The 15045-nt window shown below is 37.7% G+C and overlaps 1 protein-coding gene across 13 annotated transcripts in view; it reads left to right on the top strand.

Annotated features, from left to right (window-relative positions):
- CFAP206 (cilia and flagella associated protein 206) overlaps positions 1-7771 on the top strand; it is a 72970-nt gene extending 65199 nt beyond the window's left edge. For 12 of the 13 annotated variants that reach the window (XM_077750303.1, XM_077750304.1, XM_077750308.1 and 9 more), the window contains 3 exons: positions 216-409; positions 3633-3776; positions 7310-7771. In XM_077750303.1, coding sequence (XP_077606429.1) covers positions 216-409; positions 3633-3776; positions 7310-7540 — 569 coding nt within the window. In that variant the 3' untranslated portion in view covers positions 7541-7771. The remainder of the gene's footprint in view (positions 1-215; positions 410-3632; positions 3777-7309) is intronic. The other variant, XM_077750314.1, reaches the window with a different exon arrangement.
- The last annotated feature ends 7274 nt before the right edge of the window (positions 7772-15045 follow it).

Genomic DNA, 15045 nt, shown 5'->3' with positions numbered 1-15045 from the left:
CTGACTCTCCCCTGCTCACGCTGTCTCTCTCTCTCAGAAATAAATAAAAAAATAAAAAAACAAAATAAAATTACTAATGGTAGCATTTTAGCAAAGTGAAAACATAAGTCACATGTTAAATATGCAGTATGTAGGGGATGGTTCTATGGATATATTACAAATATAGAATCACTTAATATTTTATATATAATTCATTTCCTTTTCTTAATTTTCAGGAAATTTAGCAATTGGAATTTTGAAATATAAAGAAAAGTATTACACTTTCAGTACCAGAGATGCTGCATATTTATTTGCAGAAAGTCCTGAAAAGTATATTGATTTAATTAAGGAAAAAGCCAAAAAAAATGTAGAATTAATTCAGCTACTGGAGCTTCATCAACAGTTCGAAACCCTCATTCCATATTCTCAAGTAAGCAGAATCAGTATTTTAAGAATGTATGACATTTAAAAGTATAGTTAATTAAAATGTTATGCATTGTTGTAGAGTATTCCAAAGTTCAGGCTGATTGGATCAGAAGACGGCCCTTAATGCTATTGGAAAGAGATTCACCCAGAAAAGGAAACTAATGAAATCAAGATAAGGAGTCAAATTGATAAATTAGACTGGAAAAATCTGGAAGAGAAAGACTACATTTAGATAAATAATTGTCTATAGGATTTCCTTTTCTAAAATTAAAGGAGCTTAGCAGAGATAACACAGGTGATAACTTAGAGTTGTAAGATAATGCTTTCTGATGTATTTTATTACCTGATACGGCAAGCTCTTTCTTTTGCCTTTTATTTTTTCAAAATTGTCTTAGCCATGCATGGAAGTTTTCTTAATAAATTTGCTAAGTATCTCCCAAAATCTTACTTAGATTTTAACTGGAATTGCATTAAAATAATCAAAGAATTTTTATGTTTATATTTTGGGCTGTCCCATTCATAATAAGTACCATTTAGGTTTTTAAAAAATAATTACTAGTTTCATTAATTATATCTTAATAAAACTCAGTGGTTTTAGTTATACTTTCTCCTGTGCCCACTTCTAAAACTGCATGTGATCCCAGCGGTGACTGGTAATACTAATATTAATATATGGTTTTTCCACTCAGCATGATGACACCTCCATTCAATTAACAGTTCTCCTATGGAATGGGTTTGTTTCTAGGCTTTCAGTTGTGTTCTACTGGCTTGTGCTCTCCAAGTTTTGTAATTTTTATTCTATTTTTTTTAAGTTTATTTATTTTGAGAGAGAGAGAGCAAGAGTGAGAGCGAGCGAGCACAGGCAGGGGAGGGGCAGAGAAAGAGGGAGATGGAGAGAGAAAGAATCCCAAGCAGGCTTCGTACTGCCAGTGCAGAACCCAACATGGGGCTTGAACCCATAAACTTGATATGGGAGGTATATTTTGGGAGGAGAAAACCTAACATCACTCATTCCTAAATCAAATTCCCTTTTCCACTTTTCACAATTGGTAGCACATGTGAATACTTTGTTGAAAATGGACTGAAGTCAGTCATGAGATCATGACCTGAGCCAAAACCAAGAGTTAGATACTCAACCAACTGAGCCACGTAGGCACTCCTCTATTTTTCATTCTTTTTGTGATATCTTTTTATAAATGGAAGTTTTTCATTTCAATATGTCACTTACTAATCTTTTTTTCATGTCTCAAACTTTTGTCTTGTTTAAGAAATCTTCATGTATCTTAGATCATAAAAATAGTCTCCTATATTGTTTTGTAAAAAAAATATGGATTTGCTTTTCACACCTGAGTCTTTAATTGACTTGGATTTTATTTTTGTGTCTAGTGGGAGGTGAAGATCCAATTTTAATTTTTTTTCTATTTGAGTATTGAGTTGTCCCACACCATTTGTTCAATATCCTTTCCTTTCCCCATATCTACAGTGTCTTAAATGCACAGACTTAATTTTTAGTTTCTATATTCTATTCAATTGTTCAATTTTTTAAAAATCCCTGTATCTATATCTTACTATAGATTTATAGTAAGTTTTGATACCTGGTAGAGTAAGTTCTCCCACTCTTTCTTCTCTAAAGGATCTTGGCTGTACTTGACTCTTTAGTTTCCATATAAATTTGAGAATTACATTGTCAGGTTCCATAAAAAACCTTGAAGGAATTATGAATTTGTTTGTCAATAGACAAGAATTATTTGGCCTTGCCACCACTTATTTATAATTTACAGAGTTGCAAGATACCTCAAAGACAGTGAAGGGCTAGAATCAGATAATCAGAAATGTATGCTATATGTAGATAATGCATAGATTTCCATTAAACAATTTCCCCCTATATTTTGGGTCTTGCTTTTTCCTTTCTTTCTGTATATGTATTTCCTAGCCCTTCTTCAGCGACCTTCAGTACCTATGAACGTGAGTTTTCTCCCTTCATATTTCAAAGCTGTAGTTCTTATAATTATTTACTTGCCATTTACTTGTACTGTGTAATATTGCTAATTATCTTGCAACATGTTTTTATCTACTCAACTATATCATAACATCGTTTTGAAGGCAAAAAATTGTATCTTATGTTAGGTGGTAGGCAATCAGTGATTATCTGTTGTTTGATTTGGAGTAAGTTAATCTTATGTGGCATATGCATATATATGCATATATATATATGTGTGTATATATATATATATAATGTAATATTACTCAGCCATAACAAAGAATGAAACCTTGCCATTTGTAACAACATGGATGGATCAAGAGGATATAATGCCAAGTGAAATAAGGCAGTCAGAGAAAGACAAATACCATGTGATTTCATTCATATGTGAAGTTTAAGAAACAAAAGCAAATGGGCAAAGAGAAAAAGAGAGAATAAACCAGACTGTTAAATATAGAGAACTCTTCTGGTGGTTGTCAGAAGAGAGGTAGGTGGGGGGATGGGTGAAATAGGTGAAGAGTCCACTTATCCTGATGAGTTTGGAGTAATGTATAGAATTGTTGAATCACTATATTATATACCTGAAACTAATATAACACTGTGTTAGTTATACAGGAATTGAAGAAAAAGTTAATCTGTCCCTCCTCTGCACTATGATCTGAGTTCCTTAAACCTCTACCACCCCCTCCAGCAACTTTATGTATAGCATAATCGTATCTTATTTAGCCTGGAGTGAATATTTAATATTTTAATAGTGAGCTTGTGGGTACGCCAGCAGAAAATAAAAGTATCCAACTAAAACAAAACCATGTGTATGCATAGTTTGGGGTTTAGGTATATCCTAAAGATGTCTTGATACTTTACACAGATGTGATCCATGTTTAATATTTAATGGCTATGTTAAACTTCAGTCAGTTTTCAACAAAGTATTCATGTATGCTACCTATTGTGAAAATTGGAGAGAGGCATTTGGCTTAAGAGTGAGTGATGTTAGGTTTTCCCCTCCCAAAATGTACCTCCCATATTAGTTCACAAAGTCAGGTACAAAGAAAGCTGTACTGCCCAGGAAAATTGTCACATTTAGCTCACTACTATAAGCTTATTTTCTCTGCTGTCTTTACAAGTATATTCCATGGTCAAAAATTCTTATTTTTCTAATCTTTTTGTCAGTTTAAGTATTTTTAGTTATCTCTACATAATGCTGATTTTTAAAATAAATACTAATTACAAAACTTCATTTCTTTAGATGAAAGATGTTGACAAACATCCTATAAAACCAATTACAAAGTGTGAAAGTAGCACGCAGACAGATACGCACATATTGCCACCAACGATTGTAAGATCATATGAGTGGAATGAATGGGAATTAAGAAGAAAAGCTATAAAATTGGTTTGTAGCAATACTTTCTAAAATTATTTGTAGGTTGGGGAATTTTATTTTCTTCACCTAAGACAGCAGAAGAGATGATATTTTATACATGTGTTACATTTAGCCGCAAACGAAAACAGAATTAGTCCCAAAAGTTACAGGTCCAGGGCACAGGACCAAAAGGGATTGTTTTGGTATGAGCCGGGTGGGTGTCTCAGGGGTAGTTGTCGCAGTAAGATGGCAATGGATGTTCTAGATTCATTGAATCAATTTTTAGAAAATAGGAATTCTGTCCAACAATTTGTACGTGTCCCTGGCCTCTGGCTTTCCTAATTTCTGCTCCTGTGGCTTCCATGGGTGTACACTCTGGCCATTTACTTGGAGTTCTGCCTTATATTTCTTATTTCTCGCTTCAGCCTGTATATTTGCTTCTTCCTCCACTTGGCTCTCATGGTGTGGGGGTTTTCAGGAAGATGGCGCTAAGGCCGAGAGCTCTGGGTTGGGGAAGTTTAATGTGTTGTTACTCACAGAGTGGATAATTTATTTATATAAACCAATTAGATATATACAGAGTTCTTTGCAAATATTTTGCCAGCTCTACATGGTAAGATTGTCTTCTAATTTTAAGCACCTATGGAAGCATGAAACTATTCTCAAATTATACCATCCAGTGACTACAACATAGGTAGTTGCTCTCTCTTCCTTTCTATATCCATCTATTGTGCTCATCTATGAGATTTTAGTATTTAGAGCACTTTCAACTTCCTCTAATCATTTAAAGTATATCTTTGTCTTTTGTGGTATTCTCTTCTTCTTCTTTTTTTTTTTTTTTTTGTAGGAGCAAAATGTTACCTCTCTTATGTCACAGATAGTGTCCCCTCTTGTTAGCATGTTCTCTATAGGCACTGAGCTCCCTTGCCCTTCTGATTCTCAGTCACCTTAATCATAAGAGGTGCCTGCCCTCAAAGCTTAGCTTTGAAAATCTCATCCCTGTGTGACTCAGTGGAATTCTTCCCTCTCACCCTTGTTACAGTACCTTGTCATTTTGTTGCTAGCTTGTTGCTAGACAACAAGCATTTAGAGTATGAAGGAAATAAAACTTTTATATCTATAGCCTTTTCTTAGTATATTTTATCCATCTCTTTAACTGAAATCAGGTATGGGAGTAAATGAAGACTACCCAAATGAGAACAGAGGCTATTTATTCAAAGTTTGCTATAGCAAGGGAGTCAGCCATCATCACTGGCAGTTGCCAGAAACTCCAAAGCAGGCAGGGAAAGTGGGAAAGCTTTATAGTAGAAAAAAGGGGAAGGCTTCGAGCATGCTCTGATTGGAGATTATTGACACAGGGAAAATGGAAGCTGGCTAACTCAAAGTCGGGGCTCTTATGTGATTGGTTTGGTAGGCATAGTTGACTTTCTCTGGTTGGTCCTTAGTTGGAAGGTGGGGGACAGCAAAAAATAGGGAAGCTGGACAAGTCCTTTCTGTCTGTTCTGGGCTTATAGCTACGGCTACAGAAGTTATGGGTCTGAGTTCTATTGTCATATAAGGTCTAGCCTTTGTCCGTTTGTATTTTCAGTGTCTTACAGGCTTTTCCCCAACCATGACATTTCTCTTGCCACCCTTTGTGGTGGCAGCTTTTAAGTCCCTTGATTTCCTGGGATGAGGATAGATCAGCTTCTTGGTATATCTTCCAGATCCTCATTCCATTAGCATTCCTATCAGTTACTCTTTGGTAGTACATGAAGTTCCATCTCCATGTTCTTTTCTCTTATCTGCAAAACTCTCTTGAGCGCATCAGATATATAGTAGGTAACAGAGATATTACAACTTTGTTCTTCAGAAGCTAATCATCTAGCAAGCGACACTGATACACTAAAAATATTTCAATACCTCTTGGTAAGTGGTAGAATATATGTGAAATAAAAATGGACTGTGGTGACATTTTAAGTTGGTCTGAGGTATAAATAGGTAAAGGAGAAGAGGGGAATGATGGTTGGATGGATATGAGAGGTAGAGGTACCAGCTTAGGTCTGGACTGGAAATGTTAAAAGAATGGCGTATTCCGTGGGGCTGCACTGTATACTGACTGGACTCTCTTCTCAATCCTCAACCCTCACATCATTCTGAGGCTCACCTTAGATCTCATTCTCCTCTGGAATTGCATCACGTTGAATGCCAGCTCCCCATATATGACCAGTACAACGTGCTGGTAAGAAAAAACTGAGTGTACTGCTTAAAGTTGTAGGAGGAGCCGGCACCTCAGCAGAACCTAGTCAGGGTCTCCAGGGGGAACAGCAAGGTCAGAATGTATTGAGAATGTGAAGTTTGGTGGAAGGCAGGTCTTTCAAAGCCAAGAGTAGGTCAGGGGATTGCACGAGGGCTTGAACTGGATTAGGTAAGGATCATGAAAAAACAACCCAGCACTGATGGGAATAGAAAGTGAAGATTTATGGGGCAGTGAATGTTAGGGCTTAATCTGTGTGCTGGTGCTTACTATTGAAGGTGTGTCTTTCAGGATGTTCTGTAGTGAACAGTCAAGTTATTTACTTTGGTAAGAGTCTCTTGGAATGGCAAAATTATGCTAATGAAGACAATGGAATAGCAAAGCCATATTAATGTAGACAATAAACTCAATGTGAGGGAAGTAGTTTTCGCTCTCAGTCACCCACAGTGTCTCAAAATCTGGAATATTTCCTCTAATTCCAGGTCTACCTTTTTAAGCCACAGGCTCTTATGCTTCTGAGTTCTTTTCTTGGACTTCTTCATTACTTCAGTAACTCCTAGTCTCCTTTTTTGTTTGCTTGTTTGTTTTTTAAAGTTTATTTATTTTGAGAGAGAAAGAGTGAGTGGGGGAGGGGCAGAGAGAGAGGGAGAGAATCCCAAGCAGGCTACACACACACACACACAGACACACACACAGTCCAATGTGGGGCTCAATCTCAGGAACAGTGAGATTACCAGCTGAGCCAAAATCAAGCGTTGGATGCTCAGCTGACTGGGCGACCCAGGCGCCAAACTCCTCATCTCCATTTAATAAAACTCCTCTTTGCTTCCCAGCCTGAGTAATCTGTTTAACTTCATCTTTACTAGTAATCCATAAAAAGAGCAAGCAAGATGTAGAATCATGTAAAATATAACCTGAAGACATCAGAACTTTTTATGTTAAAAGTCTTGGGTGAAGCCCATTTAAAAAAGACAAAGGAAATCTTAAATTTTTATCTTAAAAAACATAAACCAAGTATGGTGGAAAAATCCAAGTTGTGTGAATCTCAAAGTATAATAATGAAGGAATTAGAAGATTATATTAATACATAATTGGGCTCACTGTTAAGTTTCAATCTGTACATTCTTTCTTTGGGTCCTTTTTCAATATTTTATGTAATTTCTTCTTGGCAAAGGATGTTATGTTCTAGTTTTTCTTATGTTTTAATGTTTTGTAGAAAAATGTTGTGTTGTAGGGCTAATTTCTTTGTGGACTGAGAAAAAAGATTCCGCTGACTTATTTCTTCTTTAGAGATGCGTTAATTCATGTGTATTTTCTTTCTTCTTAGGCCAATTTGCGTCAGAAGGTTACTCATTCGGTACAAACTGACCTTAGTCACATGAGAAGAGAAAATTGTTCACAGGTGTACCCACCAAAGGATGTCAGCACACAGTCGATGAGAGAAGGCGGCACCCGAGTGCCCAGGCCCCAGATTTACATAGCTGGTCTTCGTGGGGGGCAGAGTAAAATCACCTGTGGGGTCAAGGTGAACTTAACTAGAGCTGTCGATGAGACCTAGTCGGAGACTGTATTTTTAAAATAGATACCACTAAGTTATGAACAGTGGCAAATATTGACAAATATCTTTGCATCCATGGAAAGTAGTTAATTCTGTGAGTCTGGCACATTCATTGGTTGTGTGAATGTTTTCTGGATTCTGTCAAACTGCTACAACAAACTAAAAGTTGTTCTCTGTAGCACATTTTTCCTTCTATTAAAATTGAAAAATAAAACTCTGTCCATTCAGCTTTTATTTGTTAGAAAAAGTTTGGCAGCACTAAAGGCTGAAATTATGGTGCTATTTAGATATTAATATATTTATGAGATTATGACAGATAGAAACTTATTTATTTCTAAAATCATATTTAATGGTAAACATTAATGATTTAAAACCTAGTCAATATTTTAGCCTCATTAGCTATTAAATGTTAACGTGGATTAAATGGATATGTAATAAAACCTCGGAGCTGAGGTCCACATGAATTTTCAAACTCTGGAAATTTTATATAAAATCTAGATTTTCTAGTCACTTGAAAGTAAGTCAGAATATTTGGCAATACTCGGCTAGCACTCCTGGGAGTAGTAGCTGTGCCCTTTCATAGGCCAGCAGCTCCAGTCCCATCCCTGCTGCCTTGCCCGCCCCCCGCCGTACTCCTGTGCCTTCGCTGCCTGACCCGATAGGCAGTTGTGCATAGGGCCCAAGTGAATTACTGATTGCGGAATTTTAGAGCTGTAGTTTTATCACTGTCTTACATACTTATTTTTAAGTTTATTTATTTTTAAGATGGAGAGAGACAAACAGAGCATGCACTTGTGGGAGCAGGGCAGGGGCAGGGAGAGAGAGAGAGGGAGAGAATCCCAAGCAGGCTCCGCGCTGTCAGCACAGAGCAAGACTTGGGGCTCAAACCCACAAATGGCGAGATCATGACCAGAGCTGAAACTAAGAGTCAAGCACTTAACCAGCTGAGCCCCCCAGATGCTCCCATATAGATATTTTAAGTGTATTTCTTTATTTTATTAATTTCTTACATACTTCTATTACCAACTCTTGGATAATAAAGACCCTGGTGGAGGGACTGTTAAACATGCTTTAATAGCCAGTGGATCATTTATATTTAATGTATTTTTTCCTGCCTTTGTGACTTTTACTAAGGTGTTTATATAATTTGCTTTCTGTGTATGTTAAATGTTATTTATAATGTGAATATGTTTCAAAATCCACTTTCCACAGATATCATAAAGGTAAACTTCAAACAGATCTAATTCTTTAAAAAATTTTTTTAAATTTATTTATTTTGAGAGAGAGAGAGTGGCGGGCGAGAGGACAGAGAGAGGTAGGGAAAGAGAGAGAATCCCAAGCAGGCTATATGCTATCAGTGCAGAGGACAACACAGGGCTCCAACCCATGAACCATGAGATTATGAACTGAGCTGAAGTCTGATGCTTAACTGAGCCACCCAGGTGCTCCCAGACCTACTTCTAAGTCTTCCTAATTTTCATACCTGTAGTTTAAAAATGATGTTAGGGGAGCCTGGGTGGCTCAATCAGTTAACCACCGGACTCTTGATTTTGGCTCAGGTTATGATCTCCTCCTTCGTGGGATAGAGCCCTGCGTGTAGCTCAGCACTGGTAGTGCAGGGCCTGCTTGGGATTCTCTCTCTCCGTCTCTCTCTGCCCTTCCTTTGTGCTCTCTCTCTCTCTCTCAATAAATAATAAACGAAAAAAGATAAAAATGATGTTAAAGATAGGCTGGCTGTTGGGGCAAGGCCTGGGGTTGGGGGGGGCAGGGTTCTGACCTTGAAGAGAGGTTATAGCTAACACTAATCTTTACAACATCAGGTATTTGATTTTATCTGTTCTGTCAACCCTCAGTCAATTCTGTAAGATTTCTAAACACAGAAGAGAATGGCTGATAAACCATAATTTGGGGTTATCAAGTTAAGGCTGAAAGTAAAATTGCCAAGTGAATAAAAATACCAAACCCAATTTGAAAACTAAATTTAATATCAGAAAGTGCAACAGAATCAGAATAAAGGGTACTAGATCAAATGATAGCCTCATCCTTTCTTAGGATCTTGATCATCTCCCCAAGCCCCAGAGTTCTCTAAAGATTTCCAACCACAGGCTGGACTCTGTGTCAGATATGCACCCCCATTTCAGCAGGTTGCAGGCCAAACTCATTTTTTTCTGACAGACTTGTTTCTCCCTCTGTATTTCTTTCTGTGCTTAAAGGCATCGTCATCTACTCAGTAGGATAAATTAAGAACTTCTTGGATTGCTTTTCTCTCACAGCCCCTACATTTAACAAGTCACCAAACGCTGCTGATTTGTCTTGAATTGTCTTTGGAATCTGTGCCTTTCTGTTTTCACCATGACTGCTATAGTTTAGGACTTAGTCCTATTACTGGATTCATTGGCATAATTTTTCTAACATATAAATCTGATTGTGTCACCCTGTCTTTCCCTGCCTTTCACTTCCCTTGCTTAAACACTTACCAAAACTTGTTTTTATTACCTAGGGGATAATGGAAAAACTCCTTCACATATTACGTAAGACTTTTCAAATTATATCCATTTATCTTCCGGTTTCATTTTCTGCTCCTCTCATGGTATCTCCCTCCAAACATTATACATATTTCGCAAACTAAAGCCAAACTCTTTAAGTATGTCATTGTCTAATACCACGACTCTCTGCTCTGGCTTTTCTCTGTCACTTGGAATGTACTCCACAGACCCCCTCATGAAATTATGTTTGTCCTCAAACAGCCTGGTCAGCTTTACCTTTTCAGTGAATGTTTTCCCCATCACCTTCAGGAGAATTAATTGCTTCTTTCTTTGGGTTTTCACTACATTTTATTTATACTCCTACTGAAGTACTTAAATAGGTACATATGTGGTCATCTGTAATCTCCCTGTGAGATTTTTTGAGATTTGAACTGTGTTCTAGTCATTTTTATATTCCCGGCATTTGTATAGCATTTTGTTGGATGAACGAAAGCAGAAAAAAAGGAATAAACCAAAGAACAAACTGGAGGCAGCATATTGGTCAAGTCATTATTTTAATAGCCAAGGTGGGAATTGATAAGGAGGTCAGTAGCCAAATAGTCATTGGAAAAGAAGAGAGAGAGGAACAGGGAAAAAAGGAGATTATTTTTTGAGAAGTGGTGGGAAATAAAGTTGGATAAGCCAGGTTGTACAGCTTTTGCAGAATGCTGAAAGCCAGGCAGAGATAGAGACCTTTCTGTAGTCAGATGTTAGGAAGCCATTGTAGATTCTCAAGCAGAAGATTGATTGTGGGAGAGAGACACTACAGTTGAGGAGATGGCTAGGAAGCTGTTGAAAGAATTTGGGCATGTGGGAATGGATGACATGAAGGGCGAGATGTGAGATTTGATGAACAGGATATAACATCTCAGAAAAGGGAAGAAAAAATGACAGTATGACCTCAGGGTGTCTACCCTAGGAGGCTGATGACAGTTGGGAAGAGGAACTGGTTGATCAAAAAAGAGAACTTGTCAGTACTAGAAAATTTGTGTTTAAGGGAAAACAAAAATAATAAAGCAGAAATGACTGGAATTTGAACTGGACAAAGATAATTTGGGAGGCCATCCCCAAAGGAATGGGATGGCACAGGGAGGAAGAGACAACATGAGACCAAGGAGCAGTCAGAGGAGTAGAAATAGAAAGGAATCTCTGTGGTCAAGGAAGTAAAATGAAGGTCCACTACTTACTAGCTGTGTTACTTAATATTTCTCTGATGGAGTTCCTTCATCATAAAAATTGGGATGAAGATAGTTCCTAATTCATTGGGTTGTCAAGAGGATTAAAGGAGTTAACCCATGCAAAGCATTCATGTGGTAAGCGCTTCAATTCTAGCCAGGAGAGGAAAGAATCTCTAGTGTCTCATTCTACTGCACTCCTGCCCTTATTTTGTCCACTTTCTATTTTCAAGCTCCTAGTTAGTGCCTAGAATAATGCTTGGCGCATTATGGCTTTCAGTCAATGTCTGATGAATAAACAGAAGAAGATAAGTGAGAAAAGGTCAATGGAGTACGCATCTGCTGAGCTCTGTCTTAATAGAGTTGGCTTGAGTAGAAACAGGACTGCAGCAAGCAGAAAATGGTAGAAATAAGTACAGACTACAAATCAGTACTATTAGGCATGAAAAGAACAATGAGATTATTGTATCTAAGAAAGGAAGCAGAGGCAAGGTAGAGTTAAGCTCAAATAAGAAATGTTTAATTTTTTTAAAAAATGTTTTATTTCTAGGAGAGAGAGAGAGAGAGACAGTGTGAGCGGGGGAGGGTCAGAGAGAGAGGGAGACACAGAATTTGAAACAGGCTCCAGGCTCTGAGCTGTTAGCACAGAGACCGACGCGGAGCTCGAACCCACGAACCGTGAGATCATGACCTAAGCGAAAGTCGGACGCTTAACTGACTAAGCCACCCAGGCGCCCCTCAAATAAGAAATGTTTAGATATTGATGATTATTACTCACGTCCAGACACTGAATTTTTCTTTGTCTCCTTGAATTTTTATTATGTTCTCAATTATAAAATGCAACAATTCCTTTAATTTGTCTTTAGTAATCTTACACCATAGGAAAGAATTGTTTTTTAAAAAATAACCTAGCAAATTGGGATATAATTTTCTTTCTTTCTTTTTTAATGCTTATTTATTTATTTTGAAAGAGAGAGAGAGTGTGTGTGCTTGGGATGGGGACCATAGAGGGAATCTCAAGCAGGCTTCACCTCGGAGTCCAGCGCCAGGTTTGATCTTGCAACCCTGAGATCATCACATGAGCTGAAATTGCGAGTCAGAGGCTTAACCGACTGAACCACCTAGGTGCCCCTAATCTTCTTAATAGCAGAATGAGACTAGTATGCTTAAATTGTCATGGAAGCAATTATGTTTATATACTGCATTTGTCTAAATGTTCTTTATGGTTAATGGTTTACTATACTTGAAACTTCACCACTTTTAATAACCTATTGTATAGCTACATACTTGAATTTAACTATAACTTCCTTAAGCCTTTTGGTATTGCTTACTGCACAGCCTACACTTTTACTTTATTACCAATGGATATAGTAATGGGCTTCCTTTTATATACTGTATTGAGACTAGGGTCACTCTCATGCCTGAGGTGACAGAAGTGAGCAGGATTTCAAGGCAAATACTGCAGCTTGATAGTGACAATCAGGAATATCATTGTGGTTTCAAATGGCAATAGCAATAGCTGTTTGAGACAGAGTAAGGTTAGCACATTATCAGGCAAATGACTTTGTGGTTCACATGTTGATGATCACTGCTTATTACACTAATTAGGGTTACATAGAAAGCTAGCATACATAAAAGAAAAGCACACTAAGTCAACAGGTTTTACTCTAAGATTTAGGATAATTCAGAATGAGAAAGTAAGATTTAGCTCGGATGTAAAGAATGTAAATATCTGGCCATTTATTGGGCTGAGATAATGAGTAGAAACTCCAGCTAGAAAGTTAATGGGAAATAATATTTTTCCCCCGAAGGGTATGCTGCAGTAAAGTGTAATAACCATCCCCTGTTTTGAGTGTCTACCCTCTAACTCAGTGAAAAATTTTGTTCTCTAAAATTATATACTGTTAGGAGCCTTGCTGTTGAAGTTATATCAGTTAGAATGAAATAGCCTGCTTTTGCTTGGACGATTTAAGTCACTTTGACACAAAGAAGCGACCCCACTTTCCAACCTGGGACAAAGCCTTCATTTAAGGGGCTCCTGAATACAACAATCCGCATCCAGTAACTTCGTTGTTTTCAAGACACAGGATCCTGAGACTATTCTTCAGTCCATATCTGACGTTAACTTCTTTATAAACAGCCATGCTTTGAATCTGTCAGAACACTGCTTCCGTTAAATTTCATGTAAGTCCATCCTTCTACCAGATTTTACAACTCCTTCTGTGTTTCCAGGGACATCCCACACAATTCCTCTGGTGAAGTTTCCCTCACTGGAATGGGCCAATAATCCTGACTCTATCTGAGTATAGGTTTGTCTCTCATAGCCGTAAGCTGGACAGATGAGGACAAGAGGCATGAAAGTCTAGTCAAGGTTCATGCCAATGGAGTAGGAAGTATTTTGGGCAACCAAAATCTATTAAGGAAAAGTATGGTTCAGCAGCATGATATGTGAACTAGAAATGCTGCAAAAATAGTCCAACAGAATATTTACCCACCACCCTAATTATAATCAGTGTGTGTGTGTGTGTGTGTCTGTGTGTGTATGTGAGATATATTCTCTATCAGAAGGAACCATAGTTCCTTGAAGTGTAGTTGATTCCGTGACCTCCGACAAGGAAAAATCAAGATTGGCCGGAACCTCTTGTTGCCAGAAATAAAATCTTATGCTGATGTAAAGAAAGAAGTAGGCTTACAAGGGTCACACTGGGATAATTTGAGCATCAAAAGGAGGATAATTATAGTTAATTGAATTACATTGAGACTATGATGATACCCAAAATGGGAAGAGATAAACTGTACAAAGCAGTTGTAAAAAAGAAAAAATCAGAAATGTAAGCTAGAATATTTTTCATTTTTAAAATTAATTTTAAGTACACATTGTGAGTTTTTTAAGTACTTAAACTTACATGATAGGGAACTGTACCAATTACAGGAAGAGGTGATTAGCACCAGTGAGCACACATACAACCTGGCAGAGGGGAGTGTTGCAACAGTGTTGCAAAATGAGATTAATCAAATATCTGACTCTACAAAGCTCCTTCTAATAGTAACGTGATGCTAATACGGCATGCAAATTTCCCCAATACTGTTAATAGGCTATATATATCTATATAAATGTCTATTGAATGGTAAGACAATGGTATAGAACATTAATCACTCAAGCCTCTAAAAAGTCATTTTAGGGAAAGATGGTGCTCCGGGAGCCGTAGGCGGCTGGGCATCTGATTCTTGTACCACTCTTCCTGTAAGGGCTCAGGTGCCTTCCTAGCATTTTTAACCAATCCACGTTATCTGGAAAGCCTTTCATTTTGCCAGTGAATTATTTCTAACATTCCTTATGCTAATTAATATCCTCTAATAAAAGTGAAGATTACAGAGGTTGAAATAAATGCCTGTTGACACGTCTGGTATTTTTGAAGCCCTTTTGTTCTGAGAAGATCATGTAATTAGAATGTCCGGCCAATTAAATATAATCAACGACAACGCTGGCAATAAGGACACCGGCACAAGACTTCTGAAAAATACATAAATCCTATGAAGAGATAACAAAGCAAGGTAATGAGCGAGGTGGAAGTTAAAAAAGTTACCGAAAGTAGTTTCTGTTGCTTTACGGGTTTTGGGGGTTTCTACAACAGCTTTTGACAGGCACGAATCACTAAGTTACTCCAAGTTCTCATCGCATCACCTTGGTGAGGACTACAATTCCCAGAACGCAACGCTCTGCTCCCTTGACTCCGCTTCCTTAGCCGGCCGGGAGGTGTAGTACACAGAACGACGCCTTCGAGTCGAGTTTTACGCACTTGTC

The sequence above is a fragment of the Crocuta crocuta genome, unplaced genomic scaffold, assembly GCF_008692635.1.
Source record: "Crocuta crocuta isolate KB4526 unplaced genomic scaffold, BGI_CrCroc_1.0 scaffold9, whole genome shotgun sequence".
Lineage (NCBI taxonomy): Eukaryota > Metazoa > Chordata > Mammalia > Carnivora > Hyaenidae > Crocuta > Crocuta crocuta.
The sequence above is the reverse complement of the archived record's forward strand: the minus strand, read 5'-3'. Positions and strand labels throughout refer to the sequence as shown.